General features: G+C 34.1%; 1 protein-coding gene across 1 annotated transcript in view; it reads left to right on the top strand.

Moving 5' to 3' along the window:
- Positions 1–15,508, top strand: part of FMN2 (formin 2) — a 164,249-nt gene that overhangs the window by 61,365 nt on the left and 87,376 nt on the right. The window contains exon 8 of the mRNA XM_062573654.1: positions 8,433–8,520. Coding sequence (XP_062429638.1) covers positions 8,433–8,520 — 88 coding nt within the window. The remainder of the gene's footprint in view (positions 1–8,432; positions 8,521–15,508) is intronic.

The raw sequence follows: 15,508 nt of genomic DNA, 5'->3' as shown, positions 1-15,508 counted from the left end.
TGTATTTCATCTCAGATGTCAGTTTAAGCTGGGGGGGGGGACTCTTGACCTGGGGTACCCTGTGAGCAAATGGATACTTTGTCAAACCCCTAGTATTCAATCCAAGCAAAGGATAACACCTTGTTTTGGAGCATCTAATTCAACCATGCCATATAGTTACAATACTGATTTTAATTACATGGCTGGATAGTATTTTCAATAGGATCTGTTTCATACCCAGCCTGGATTATGCAGAATGAGCACAATTCAAAATGATGATCTATGGTTACTTAATAATTTAAGTTGTTAATATGAAAAAAAATGCTTTATTCTTTGCTGCAGGACCTGAAAAGCTTGTAGTTAGTGAAGCAGGAAGAAAAGGGTAGTCAGATGATTAAGGCTGCCTACAAAATAACAATGGTAAATGCACATTAGAAATTTTTGTAACGTGGGAAATACTGGTCAGTGTGCACTGAATGTGTTCAGTGGAAAAACAGTGTATGTAATCAGAAAATCTGGGTATCACCATCAGTCTAATAGGTACGTAGAGGAGATTGAAATGAGTTGCATAGGTTGATTTCTTAATTTTTGAATAGTCATCTTAGAAGCCTTGCTGATTATCATTTGACTCTATTTTTGGAAAATGATATAGATGCAACTGCATTTAACTTTTCAAGAGCAGAGCATGTGTTTATAATCTGTCATGTAAACACAAGAAAAATGTTACAGATATTCTCATATGGAAAGTCCACTATTAATCTATTGACATTAAGATTTTAATCTCCCCCTTCCATCCAAGAAAATAAATAATAAGTTACTTAAGTTTCACTCTGTTTCAAAAGCCTTAGATGCAAACAAGATGTATTGGTAAGAGTATTGAGTTAATGATTTCAGCATTTTTGAATTTTTAAGTTGAACACGAAGAAGCCATGGTAATAGAATACCCCTAGAAATAAAATGCTTTTCTTTTTTTCTTTTTTTTTTTAAGATATAAACTAGTAAATAAGGTAAATGTCATATTGAGTTAGTAGATAAAAGATTAGTCATGTTTATTCATTAAGAATGAATGACATAAAGATAAAACCAATATTCTGAAAAGAAGAATTAGTTCCCTCTGCAAATAGTTGAGGCACTGGCTTAAGAAGCTTTTGGCATCAACATTTCTTGATTTATTAACTGTGTCAATGGCACCACCATTTGTGGTGATTTCTTGCCCTCTGCAGAAATACATTTGTGGTTCTGCTGCCCCCAAATATAGGAGTCTTGAAAATATTTGTTTGATGTATCATTTTTATTTATTCAAGCAAACTATTAATAAAGTCATGAAGTTGTTTATGAAATTAAATAATAGCTCTTTTCAGTTTGTAAGGATAATCTCTTTCATGAGATGCAGTATGCATGCAATTTCTTTCTTTCTCTCATTCTCTTCTTTACATGAATTAATGTGTTTTTTGTAATATCTATAAAGTTCTCTGTTGCAAACATGATTTTACTTGACTGCATCTATGTATCAAATATCTTGTTCTAGTCAGGCTTCCCAGGTTGATGTCCTCAATTAACCACATATTTCTTATTCTTGTTTCCTCTTACTGCTCTCTTTTATTTGGATCATATATTTGCAAGTTGAAAAACAGAAGTATGTGCTTGGCATCAGACAATCTTGCAAATTCATCTTGTGATCTAAGAAACTGTGGGTTTCTCTGTTTCATTCGTATCCTCGCTAATACTGAAAGATTCTGCTGACCAAACTCTTGTGGCCTGTTTTGGCTGCTACTGTTTAAAAGCTTACAGAGTCTGTATCAACAAGAAAGATTATGCCCCTTCCTTAACACAGGAGCTATGTAGAGCATCTGATAATGGCCTCTTTGTGTTTGCCTATGCACTTAAAACTTTGTAGGAGAAAGTCTTACTGAAATTCTGCTAAAATAAAGGGAAGATGGGCTTTGGATTAAAGTGAGCGAGCTGCAGCTGTTCTGTGAGATTGAAAGCTGCTTATCTAAAAAGCATAACCCAAGTCTTGAATCACAGCAGAAACATAGCTGCCTCTTTGAGCTGTGTGCAGTAAGAATTACAGTTCTTACTGTACCTGAATCTGTTCAGTTGAGCCATCTTAGCCACAGCCATCTTTCCAGGGAGATCTGGGGGCTCCTATTTCCACAGGCTATAGTTCTAGATATTTCAAATACTTTCTTCCCCATCCTTCCCCTGGATAGCTGGGAGGACTGTGCTACTTCTAACTCTCTTCCCTAGTGCAATGGCTCAGTATACTGGATATTGTATCAGTAGATGCCATCAAGGAAGAAGAAGGGCAGAAAATACAGAGATAACAATACATATTTCTTTTCCAATTTCTCTGCCCACCTTGATTCTGCTAAAGAGAAGAGAAATAAAACTTTTTAGTACAGTAGCCTTAAAATTCCATCAAGCAAACTCAAATTTCAGAATTAAATGTGTCTATGGGAAGAACAGTTTTCACCTGAAGAGTGAAAAAATGAATATCAGACAAAAATTAGAGGTTAATGCAGTGATCATAATGGGTTAGTAAAAACACAACCTGTGTATTTATTTTTTTTAAAAAAAAAAGGTAATTGTATTTCTATCAGATTCTAAGTGATCTGTAAGTAAAACAGATTTTTTTGGCATGACGATGCAAACCTAGTTATTTACATCAAGTTATTTTATTTGTAGTGAGGTATACAAGTCTTTTAAATATTGATTTTACTGCTGACAAATTAGAATACAATACAGTTTTTTCCTTACAGCTATATTTTGGCTGTTAGTACTGACTCCAGTGCAAACAGCAACAACAAAGTTGTGAAAATGAAAACAAAAGAAGCTGTAACTGAAAAGATTCATTGGGAGTAAATGCAGTGAATGATGTACTTCTGACCGTAACTGTATGTAACCATATGTTTGGCTGACCACATGTAAGAATTAACTGCTAAGTACATTGCATGTTAAGCACAAAAATTTTGACTTTTATGTCCAATTTTTAAGGAAATTTTAGCTTAAGAGTTCTGGTTTTTTTATTATTATTATTATTTTTATTAAAAGGAGTGGTATTTGAACCCACAAAGACATTTTGACAGTTAGCAACATAAGGGCTGTAAGTATAGAAACTAACCTTTATGTAGCCTGGTCCTTTAATTTAGAAAAAGAGAAGTGACTATAATTGCGGTGCATAACAATGCACTAAGCTGTCAAAGAAGAGCTTTAGGAATAAAAAAAAATAAATCCTTGTCATATATTTTTAAGCTAAGGAGTTTAAACTTTGTTATTTATCTTCATCCCTCGCTCCATTCCTTGAAACTAGAAGACTGATTATTTTTGATGAGAGGAACATTCTACTGTGTTGTTCAGTCTCCTGTTGGGGAACACAGTACTTATTTTACTTATTACTGTACATCTAAATCTAAGCAATCTGAATATTTTTTCATCTAGTGTAATAACAGAGGAATATTAACTGAGGCAGCAATCTGGTAGTAAAGGACTCCTTCTATGGTAACAGTTTTATGGTATTTTAGGGATAAAACAACATAAAAGGACATGAACTATTTCTCATCAATAGGGTTAAAAGCTTGCTTTATGAAAGCACAGCAGAGGGTAGATTAAAAGAATAAAAGATAAATGAGAAGTTTAATATTGAACCTCAAGCATAAAGTTGCAGCATCCACAAACTGGCAGATATGGCTGTTGGCTGTGCTAGTTTATATGACACCAAGTTGCATTTAGGAATGTATGATGAAAAGAGTTTTGAAACCTTAAGTGTTTCTCTATATATGCAGATCTTTAATTGGGAAAGTAACCAGTTAGTTTACAGAATGAATTTCAGGTTTGGAGGATTCAGGTAAGGAGGTGAAGTGGTGTTCAAAATTAAAATTTGCAATTGATATTCTGTGGTAAAAGTGGTGTTCAGTTAAATCATTTTGTACAGTTGCCACGGATATGCTGTTGGGCACTTAGGACTGGATGATGTGTATGCTTTTCTTTAAGTGTTAATTAGAAATGTTTGATGCCATGTTTTTACCAAAAATGTCCTCACTAGTTGAAATACTCACTGTTTTCGTAGTTGCCACTATCAGCCAAAAGTCACTTCTGCATTTACCTAAAAATAACTTTATGAGAACATAGTATTTTCTGTTACATCTGTAGTGATGGGAGGATATACATGTCAAAGATCTGATGGGTCCTGTACCTTGTTTGCATCTTTCACATTTAGAATAGACTTTAATCAGCAGGAAAGAATTGTTGTCACATGGCCTGCCCAAAAGTTTACTGCATTATTGCCTTGAGCTGGTCTCTTAAGATTGTTTGAAAGTTTTGGGTTTCTGCAGCCTCTCTGCAAAAGTTGCAAGCTACAGCATTTATGCAGTGGAGTTTCCTGCTATGGCTTTCTGTAATGTACAGTAGTTTTCCTTACCATTGAGAACCATGAGATAATTTTGCTTAATGCTAGCAGTGAAAATCAGAACCAGAAAGAAAGCATCATTGCAAAATTCCATGCATTAACTAAATATTATTCTGGGGAAAGGGAATCTTCAGATTTTTGCTTCGGGGTTCTCATCAAACATGTGTCTTGCATTACCTTTCGCTAAATATCTTTTTGACTATTTTTGCTTGTGTTAAACAGTCAGGAACAAATTTGGCATGCAGTTTGTTTACTGCTTAACAATGAAGACCACTCAACAATTACAAAGTTTGTCCTAGACTTTAGACTGCAGATAATATCTCTAGCTTCCTTTTTATTTATTTTTTTTAAATTTGTTTAAAGCAGAGTTACAGAACCAAAGAAAAAAGGAGCTGTGTATTGTGTCTGAGATCGTTAGATCTTGTAGAGATTGAATTTATCAACCTTTTGTTGTTCCGCCTTTGAATGGCGTCACTAGTCTGTAGCCTGTAGGCCTAGACTATGCAGCTGATTTATTTTATTGTTTTATTTTTAAATGTGGGAATTGCTTTAGGCACTTACGGTAACATTCATATTTTCTGAATTAGTATTCTGTTGTTACAGCCATCCTATTGGAGAAACTATAGTATTCATGAAGTTTACTGAAATGAGAGTGAATGCATAAAGATGAGTATAAAAAGCTAACATAAAATCTACTTTTTAAATACTACCAGACAAAACTGATATTTGCTACATAAAAACACTTTATTGCTGTTCTGCAGCCCATTCACCTGACAGTTCTGCTTTTTCAATGTCTCTGTTCTTCATAATTTTGTCAGCAAAGGCAATCTATTCTTGACAGGGATAGTGCTTTTCTTCCCTGATTACTGTGCAGGATATTACTCTCAGTAAATAATTATTCTTCTTTCTATCAGTTTACTTTCAGAAAAAAGCAACTTATTTCTTTTTCCTGTTAACTTTTAGACTCGACTTCTTTGGAATGTAGGATTCAAAGGGATTTAATAGTATACTAAATCTTTTCTTCTCTGTTGGTCCCCATATCTGCAGACATGATCTTGGTTAGCCTTTTGAGCTTTAGATTTGAATACACTGGTAATGGGTGGTAGAAACAGACATTTTACAACTTTTTAATATACTGGTATATGGGTACCAAGATCATAAATGTAGGAGAGATGTTTTCATAGCTTCTTCTTGATTCAGGTTTAAATATCACTCCCAAGTAGATTCAGGACAGGCTTCAGCTGTCCCTTGTGCTCCAGATCTCCAATAAGGGCAATATAATTTTGCTTCATTTGGAAGGGTCCAGGTTGTGGTCTCTTCCTTGGTCTCAGTTACATTCACACCTCAGTGCAGGGACAATGTTCTTTGGGGAAAGACCAATGAACTAGCTATTTTACTCTCTGGGAGATTTTTATTTTTCTTTTCCCCTGACCACAGGAGTAGTTGAGGGGAAGAAAAAGCTCTATTTTTAATTCATTTCTCTTCAATTTGAATGGCAAGAATTGTACACACTTATTCCAGAGGAGTTCTTGCCAATATTTCGTACATGTGATTATTTTCTTATATGATTTTTGGAACATTTCTGAATTCTTTAATTTGCTTTTGTATCAGCTTTGGGATATTTTTCTTGTTCAAAAGAAATGCTGCAAAGGACTCTCTCTATTCTGTAGATGAGAGAACCAAGCTTAAGTTGATTTATTATTGTTTCTGACGTGTTTTGGACTTGAGCAAAAGCAATAATGGTGGGATGGGATCAATGATTTCTACAACATCTCCAGTACTGAACTCAGCCTTGTCAATATTGTTGGTGTGAGCTGCTTTATAGAGAAGTTGCTGAACTTATGTAACATTCCACATTGTTGGTGCTGCTTTTCTGGAAATGTGCTTTGGTAGCAGTACTAGTTAAAAGAATTTCTGTTCGTTTTCAAACTTTGCACATACTTTTCTTCTGATAGAATCCAAGATACTCCTTTTATTTTGTTTGGGTTTTTTTTTTGTTTTGCTTTGTTTTTTTTATCAGTAATGTACAGTAGTGTGTACTGGTTCAAAAAACTTGATTCATACCTTGCTAACAAAGATTTATTGTATTTTGTAAACTACTTGTAATTGTAAAGAAGTGGATAGATAAACACTCCTTTTCACAGCAAGAAAATATCATATTATTCGTCTCAGCTTCATTTCAGCGTTCAGACGTACATGAGATTTAGGTGTTCAATTTAAAAATCGTGTGATAGCATATTCAAAGGAAAGTGTGGGATATCCTAATTCTGTTTGTCTTAATTATGATATATTTTTGACTTCAAAAGAAAAACTGACTGTCTCATCCTTGATCTGTGAAATTGCTTTTGGTTTCAGTTCATTTGATTTCAATTTTTAAATTCCTAATAGTACATTATGTGGGTTAGACAATCACGTAGGAATTTCTTGCTCATTTGTGGCAGATTACGTCAGTAGCAGAGCCTTGAATTTAAGTCTTTGACCTTGTGAAGAATAGTTATAGCCTGTTTTTTCTCATTTGCAATGTATTCAATCCTTGAGCAGAATGCTATATTTTTACTTCACTTCAGCTAGTTGGGAAGCTATGAGAAAAGTGAGATGAAATACCTGGCACAATGATATTTATGAAGATTTAAGGAAAACAGTAGTATAATAAATGAAGTGACCACCCAGCTAACCACATCCTCACAAAACCTGTACTGTAAGCACTTAGAATTTCTCAGATTTCTATTTCTAAGGAGTCATAGTGGCAGAGTTCTGGACCAAGCTTTCACTTTTCTTCAACAGTTGCTCAGACATCAACCTACCAACATGTATGGGCCTACGTGAAATCTTAAATGAATCAAAGTGGGCAATGCCACAGGGAAAATACCTTGTAGGTACTTTTATGATGTTAAGATGTGAATTAGACTATGAGGTTATTTATTCTGGCTAAATCTGCTTCTAATCATGTTTCTGCAAACTAATTTTTTCAGTGGGAGCGTAAGTGATATAGCATCTTGATGCTAAGATATAAGCTATGTGTCCTGAAAAAAAATATACAGTACCTGACTAAAATGTGAAAAGAACTTTAACTTACAGTTCTAATTATCTGAGTTTTTTTTTTTCTCCAAATAATTCACAAACAACAAAGGTTTTCTTCAGTGTATTTGGTACAATGTAAAACACAGCAATATAAAACAGATTAAATACAACCTGTTATCCACATAATGGTTGTAGCTCTACACTGAAAAGTTACTTATCTGGGATCACGTTGTTTTCCAGATAAGGATCCTTTCCTGTTACTACTTGCTTCTCATTACAATGGTATAAAATTTACAGTAAGGTGGATTCAAATAGCTTAGAGACCTATGGAATACAGTCGATGAATTACTTGTTGCTTTTGTGCTTGCAAAGCAAGTATGTACAAAAGTATGTTTTAGTGGCTAATTTTAACCCACTAAAGCAAGATGTTTGGAGAGTGTGGGTTTTTTTATTTGTTTGTTTGTTTGAAAATGAAAAAGCTTTAAGCATTTTTATATTCCCTAAAAGTGATCAAAGAAAATCCCAATATGTACGTGGTTATTTTGTTTTTTAAATAAAATTCATATTGGTGCCTAGTATGTTAAGCATTCAAATAAAATACAAATTCTCACAGTTTTAGCTTACATCAAAGATGGAAATTATGGTGTGGTTTTGGAAACTAAAACAACTCCAAGATAGACACAGTTGGAATTTTTTTTATATGACAGCCTGTTTCGTACACTCAGTAACATCAGTGTGAAGTTGAAAGTGTACATCCTAATAATGGATGAAGTCTGGAGGAACTTTTATAGTGATGCCATTAGGATTAAGATTCAGCTAGATGACATGGTTATCCACACTTCTGATGGATTTATGCAGCAGAAGTACGCTTTGAAAATAAGAAAATTACTTGTTTTTTTTTTTACTCATTTTTAAGCAGATATAGATTACAAGATACTCTTTCTTGAATTTGTTACTAGTAATGCAAAATATCTTGTAATGTTTTCATGCAGGTGAATATTAATAGTTGGGTTTCTTTTGGCAGGTTGTCAAGTTGTTAAGTAACAAAAGATCTCAAGCTGTTGGAATATTAATGTCTAGTCTTCATTTAGACATGAGGGACATTCAACATGGTAAGTGAAATAAATGTTGTTGATTCTAGCTCAGATTGCATTGACCTGGAAATGCTAGTTATTTCCATCTTTTCATTTGATATGTAAAATATATTCTAATAATATGAGGCTATGTAAAATAGATTCTAATAATACGAGGATTTTTTCAACTTTTATTTTTCTGAAAACAGCTTGTTCTGATATTTATCTTCCCCTTTGCAGTATCATATTTCTTTGTACTATATAGAAAATGAATCAGTTGAATATTGGCTGTTTGTTTGCAGAATTGCCATTTATAGTTTTTGACACTAGTTATCTAAGTCATATGAAATCTAGAGTCTTTGATATTGGTCTTTCTAAGGAAGAAAGTTTGATGCATTGTGTATTGTAATTCAGATATCACCAGGAGATATCCATAAATGTGAATTATAACAATTAATTGATTTGCTATATAAAGTGGTTCCTATATGTGATTTAGCACAAACTGTGGAGTTCTTTCATCTTCAGTTTTTTATAGGAGGAGATCTTTTGGAGGGATTGCAGTACTTTTCACATTTATGCTAAGAGACAGTAGTGCAGAAAGGTGAAAAGTGGAATTGCATTTATATTCAGAGCATCCGTTATGTTTCCCAAAGGCTTTGGATAGATTTGAAGCAGATTGAATTGTGCTGTGAAGTGCCAGCCTACCTATTAAATAAATGTGGTTTTAAGTAAAACATGGACTTCATAAATCACAAAAACATCTTGCAAACTTTCTAGGCTACATAGTTACAGCCATGCATTCAGTTTACTATGATTTGCTAATTTTTGTGGAGTTATTCATAAATATAAAAAGATTCAGAGCACTCTATCAGCTAGTGAGTAACTCTTAATCACAATTTTGAGTTTTTATTAAACTGTTTTGATGGTTAGTAGACTTCCTCAATCTGAAACACTTAAGATGGTAGTCATAGAGCAAGGCGCCAGTACTGGCGCCAAGAAGTACTTGGTATTTCCAAAGCTGGCAGATGTAGATCACTTAAGTCATAGCGCAAAATCTGAAAACAATGATATGGTCCTTTCCTTCAGTCAAATATTCAACTTGGTTTCAGTTAATAATGAGAACCTTATGAACAAAGGAGTCCGCCTAACATCTGTGTCTGTGGTAAAGCCAACACGAGTTCATTGAAAATTTGCTTGCTTAACATGCAACACTAACAATAACATGGCATGAATGTCAGTAGTTGAAGGGGTCAAACAATATTATACTTCACCTTTATCCTATTACAATATTAAGCGCACATGATCATATATAAGAGCTATGTACAGATTGTATTCCTTCTTTAATGACTGTTTAAAACCAAAAGTCTTTCCAAAGGAGAATTTAGTAGTGCTCGTATTGCCTTATTGTTCAGAAATCATTAATGCAATGAACATGAAAAAAGTTTTATCTGATGGAGCAATTTGTGGAAATGGTTGGAAGACCCCAGTGTCAAAAATAGTGTTCTAGAAAGTAAAATAGGCATGGAGCAAAAACGGTGAGAAGTAGGGAAGAAATTTGCATGGTGCAGGGGAAGGAGATGAGTATCTCATCAAAAACATAAATAACTCTGACATAAATAACTCTGTGTGAATGACCATAGACTGTGGAAGAAGTTATAAAATACAAGCCTAAGAATTTAGCTTCACCTTTTATATATGCACTATCTTTACTTGCTCATTAAACAAGTAAGGATTTCATATATCTTTGAGTTTGATAGCTTACTGGTTTATCTGCTGCAGTACTGAATACCCTAATGAGAAAGTGCTATCAGAAAATTGAAATTACTTTAAAAGAAAGTGGCTGGATATGCAAAATACACTTACATTTACATTTCTATACATTTAAGATTTAGGAGGTGTGACAATAAATGACAAATGTGATTAGTATTCTCTGTCCTCTCTCTTTCAGTGCTGCTCTTGAGTTTTTGCTGTTTCATGTACAATGAAATGCACACCTACTCATATCTCATGCAGCACAATACAAGTGATGTTTTTTCATGAATTTAAAAGGCAGTCAAAAATTTTTTTTTCCTACGCTATCAATTTGTGGTAGTAGGCCACTTCTTTTATAGGCATTCTTGTAAATATTCCCTATATTACATAAAAGGCATATCTGCAGAATGCAATGGTAATGTAAATTGGAGAATTGCGAATATATATTTTTTTTCTGGACTGAACTTAGGAAAGTACCAAGAGAGAGGAACTTTCAATATAGTATAGTATTGGGTCCATGTCTTCATTTGCATGCTATTGTGTTTTATTTTTCTAATGGATTACACAAATTTCAAAATGTTACAGGAGCAGAAAGGAAAACAATTGTGCTGGGTATGAATTCACTCAATAAAATTAGGATAGCAAGATTTAATCAATATTAGATTTAACCGAAGTGCTTAAAATAACTTGAAACCTGGGTAAATGTTGTATTAAATTTGTTACAAGTTTTTTTCTTTCTTTCTTTTAACATGCAAAACACTGGTGAAAAATGGGGAAATACAGAAATATTAGAAAAACTGTTTTGGAATCTCAAAATTGGATCATTTAAGATATTTTATTGATCTACACATTTAGCTGTTTTGATGTGCATATATGATTAGATGGCATTTCATGGAAAAATTCAGAATGTATGAATATATGCTAAATTGATTTTTTTTTCTTTTTGTTCTTTTTACTGATAGCATTGTTAAGTGTCTTCTGATAGAGTTGTGTTTTTCTGCTTCTTACTTTGAAATGGATTTGGTAAGACAAACTCCCATATCCTGATTACTGTTTAAATATTTTTACAGGGTGGAAGGAGCAGTTTTAATAAGCAGAACAAATTTTTATTAAGCCCTAGTAGAGCTTTCTAGTAGTGCTTTAGAGTAGAGTGGGTTGCTTTTTGTTGTTATGGGGGTCTTTAGTAGATTCTAATTGCTAACAGAACTTTCAACTGTTTTATCCAGCCTAGGCTAGAATTTTAGGAAATGTTGCTCTCTTTAATTCCACTGACATTTTTCTGTGTTATTAGCTGTTTTAGTACAAAACTAAGCTGTCTTCTCAGGGTTTCTCTGTTTTCACAGAAGCTCTATTCCTTACAGTTGCCTATCAGTTACGTGAAACGATTTATCCAGGCATTTTGCTTGCTTTTTCGTTTTCACTATACCACTAATATCCCTCATTCATCCTATCCAGTATTACATTTCCAGTGGCAATATAACTGCATCTGGCTGCATGACACAGCCAAAGCTTGAGAAAGACCACAACCAAACTCTTAGATTTTCTTTCAAGACAGAAGACTGATTTTTAACGTGATTATCTTTGATTTTTTGTTGTTGTTGTTGTTTACAAAACTTCACAGATACAGCTTGTGTCTAAATTGGAGATTTGTCAAGATTCCTGTTACCAACATTTAGTAATCAATGGTACAATGCCCTGTATATTAATATATAATTCCACATTAAGTATGAGCCTGCATGTCTCATCGCTTTCTAATAAAGTTGTCTTTCCTCACATGAAATGTAATAATTGTTTGAAACTGTAACTATGTAGCAGAAAACATAGTGATTGGTTCCTTCCCAAGTCACTTGGGGACAACAGCAATACACAAATTAAGTCAGCTGAGTTGCGATCATTGTCTGACCTCTAAAATAGCCAGATTATAGGGCTTCCTGAATCAGCTCTTAAGTAAGCTCAAATATGTCTCTGAGACAAAATGGGGGGGGGGAGCAGAATCTGAATTTTATTTATTTAAATAAATAATGTTTTCTGGTGATTAAATGTTTCGGTGGCTAGCTGGTTCCTCACTGCTGAAGAAATAACTAAAAAATGAATCTGCCTTCTTACTGCTCTAAATCTTTCTACTTTCAGTTTCTAGCTACTGGATGGATGGAAGGCATCAACTGATATAAAGATACAGTGAATCCAGTATATATACTGAATACAGTATAGTCAGGGTTTATATACAGTATTTCCAAAACAGAAATGAATCTTTTGTTGACCAAGCGTGTCTCTTGTAAATGTTAAGAGCCGAAGTCTGGCAAAAAACACATCTGCAATTCTGTCTTTTGAACTTGCCTGTAATCTTTTCAGTAAGTTTCTCTTAACAGGGTTCATCATTTCAGGCTCTTTGTCACCCCTGGCATGGCTGTAATACGGTAACTACCTGAGTGCATGTTTCTCCAAGGCTTTGCATAGTATCTTGCGACTGTTAGAACTAGTTCGGAGATTTCTGCCTGATGACTTTTAAACCCTCTTTTTCACATCCTATTATAATAATATTTTTTTTTCCCTCTGTGAGGCACTGAATTGTACAGAATTTGACAGCACTATCTGTCCCAACCTGATAATCAGGCAGGCGAGGGTAAGGCAAAGGTGGTTTTTATTACAGTCCTCAACCCCTATTGGTTAGTGATCCTAAGAATATTATAGGAAAAGTAGTTGTGGAGGGTCAAGCAGGCTCATCTAACAACTGGCAAGGCTCAACCTTTTTATCTGGATTTGGGATTATTTGACTAAAAATTGTATTTGTGGCAGACCTTGCTCTCCTAACGGAAGTCTAACTTTGCACGACAGAAATGTGCTGTGCCCTGAATAGGAAAGATTGGTGTGCAGAAGTGGAAAACGCTTTTATTATTATTGAGCAAAATGTTTATTCTTTAACATATGGCTATTAGTGACCAAGAAACATGGGGAAATATTTGTTTCGTTTCTTTGCTTGACTGCTCACACCCAAACTTAGAATTAATGGGCTAGAAGAGGCTTTGTCAAAGACTGGCTGAACGATTTTGCTGTTGGAGGAGGAGGAAAACGTTTCCTTTAGCTGTATTATTTAAATGTTCTGTGCAGGAATTCTTCACCATCATTGAAGCATCATGTAGTCTTGATGGTCACAGGTCTAAAATGTGGGAACTGGAAAGCTTTCAGGAAATAATGATGCAAGATCTGAAAAATAGCACTTCTATGGTGAGACTGAGAAAACTCATGCTTAGTTAATCCTAAAGAAAGTTTGAGCTCTGATCATGATTTTTCCTAGTAACAATTTACGTGTATAATCATTTGAAGCTCATAATATTTAAATATTTAAGTCAAGAATGAATATTTTCTAAAACACATGCTATTCTTTGAACAAGTCATGGGAACAAAACAAGAAATGAGTGTAACAAGTTCTTTGGACATCGTTATATTGGAGGACAAGCTGGCTGACCAAAATTATCTTCTGTCTAAGTTATAAATAGAATAAAAAGATCCTGGATGGAAGTAGAGATCTAAAACTTTTTTTTATATATGTATATATCAGGTGGCAAGTCTGTATTTCTATATTAAAAGCATGATCCATGAAATTATGACCAGTGTAGGTTAATCCCAAAGTTTGGAACTTCTGCCATTCTGATTTGTTAATTGAGAAATAATTTTGAAGACTTTAAACATCCTTTTTCTTTATCAAATAGTGTATTATATAGGCATCTAAAAAAGCATAAGATTATAACTTTGGTCTCCCCTCTGATAGCTTTTTCAACGTATGTCTAGATTCTTCCAAGATGCCACCAAGATAAGATTTATCGTTTGGCATTTTCCTCTATACTGTGCATGAACGCTTGTCTAGATCTTTGCATTGTAATCCTTGCTTTTCTTCCCCTATTTCTGCCCAGCTTTCTGCTACTGTCTTTATTATATTAGGCCTGCTATTAAATTGCTGACTTCACTTTTTATTTACTTATAACTATTTTCCATTCACCTATTGTGAAATTATTGATAAGGGAAGCAATGGCATGTGCAAGACAGCTTTTGCAAAAGAAGTATGGGAGTTGATGTGTAACATGCTGACTTTGGTTGTGTGTGTTGCCATACATGTTTTTATTGCCTTGATGCTGTTACTATGCATAACTGCATTCTGTGCCAGGTAGCCGAAGCAATTCCAGAGTCCTCATCTGGCCACTGGTACAAGGAGCAGGGAGGGAGGAAGGACAGCTAAGGCCCCTGGTGACAGGGAGGGGAGGATTTGTCATGAAGGCAGCATAAACCCCTCAGCCGTGCATGAAGCCAATTGTGAGTGCTGAAAGTACACCTCAAGTCCACTTTCTATCCTATGGCATTTTTCTGAATGTTAGGTCACAGTGACCAGAGGCCAATAAAGCAGTAGCAGCAATTGTCGAGGGAAAATACAGTCACTGGTATTTTCTTTCAAGCATTCATGGGACATTTCAAGATGTCAATATTTATGTCCTTCACTATCACCAAAAAGGGGACTGCATGTTTTATTTGACATAGCCTTTTGAAATTTACAATTAAGAAATAATTTTATAGAGATTAAAAAAAAATTGGTATGAGGTAAAATACATTTTTAAGAAATTAGGGCTTTTTGAATAAGGAAAATTATATTGGTATTTTTCACAATATTTGAATCAGCACTGACTAATTACTGCCATGTTGGATAGTTTAGGTAATCAGAGATTTTTTGATGTTGTAAAGAACATATGAATGTAATTTAATAGAAAAGTTTTGTAAGAAATGTAAGAGCTGTAACTGCATTGTTTGTCATTTCAGTTGAATTTTCTTTTTCTTGGAAGTTTGATTAACTTTGAAACTTTGAGAGAAAAGTTTTAGGAAAGTTCTGCTCTCTCAAAATAAAACTTCAGTGCTATTAATTCTTATTTTTGTACTATGTAGTTACTGATAAGATGGATGATTAGGAAATCCTAAGTATGAAAGCAAGAACAAAAAGCTGTGTAAGCATTAGTAACATGCAGAAATTTGTGGGGAGGAATTTAAGAGTACCTAGTTCTAGTTTCCTTTCTACAGCAGGAATATGTTTCAGCAGCCATACTTATCATTGCTGAACTGCAGAGATTCTAGCATTACAAAAATTAACAACTTATTAATTTAAGAGTTTCAAATGACTGCGGTCACACATCTTCCCTTTTTAATTTGAAAAATTTTAAAGCAAAAGATGCTTGCCACAACAGTCCATTTTGTGATTTGTTCATGTATTTGTTAGATTTAAATGCATTTGCAC

This window comes from Rhea pennata, chromosome 3 (genome assembly GCF_028389875.1).
Source record: "Rhea pennata isolate bPtePen1 chromosome 3, bPtePen1.pri, whole genome shotgun sequence".
NCBI lineage: Eukaryota > Metazoa > Chordata > Aves > Rheiformes > Rheidae > Rhea > Rhea pennata.
Note: the sequence above shows the minus strand (reverse complement) of the source record. Positions and strands in the feature narration are given on the sequence as shown.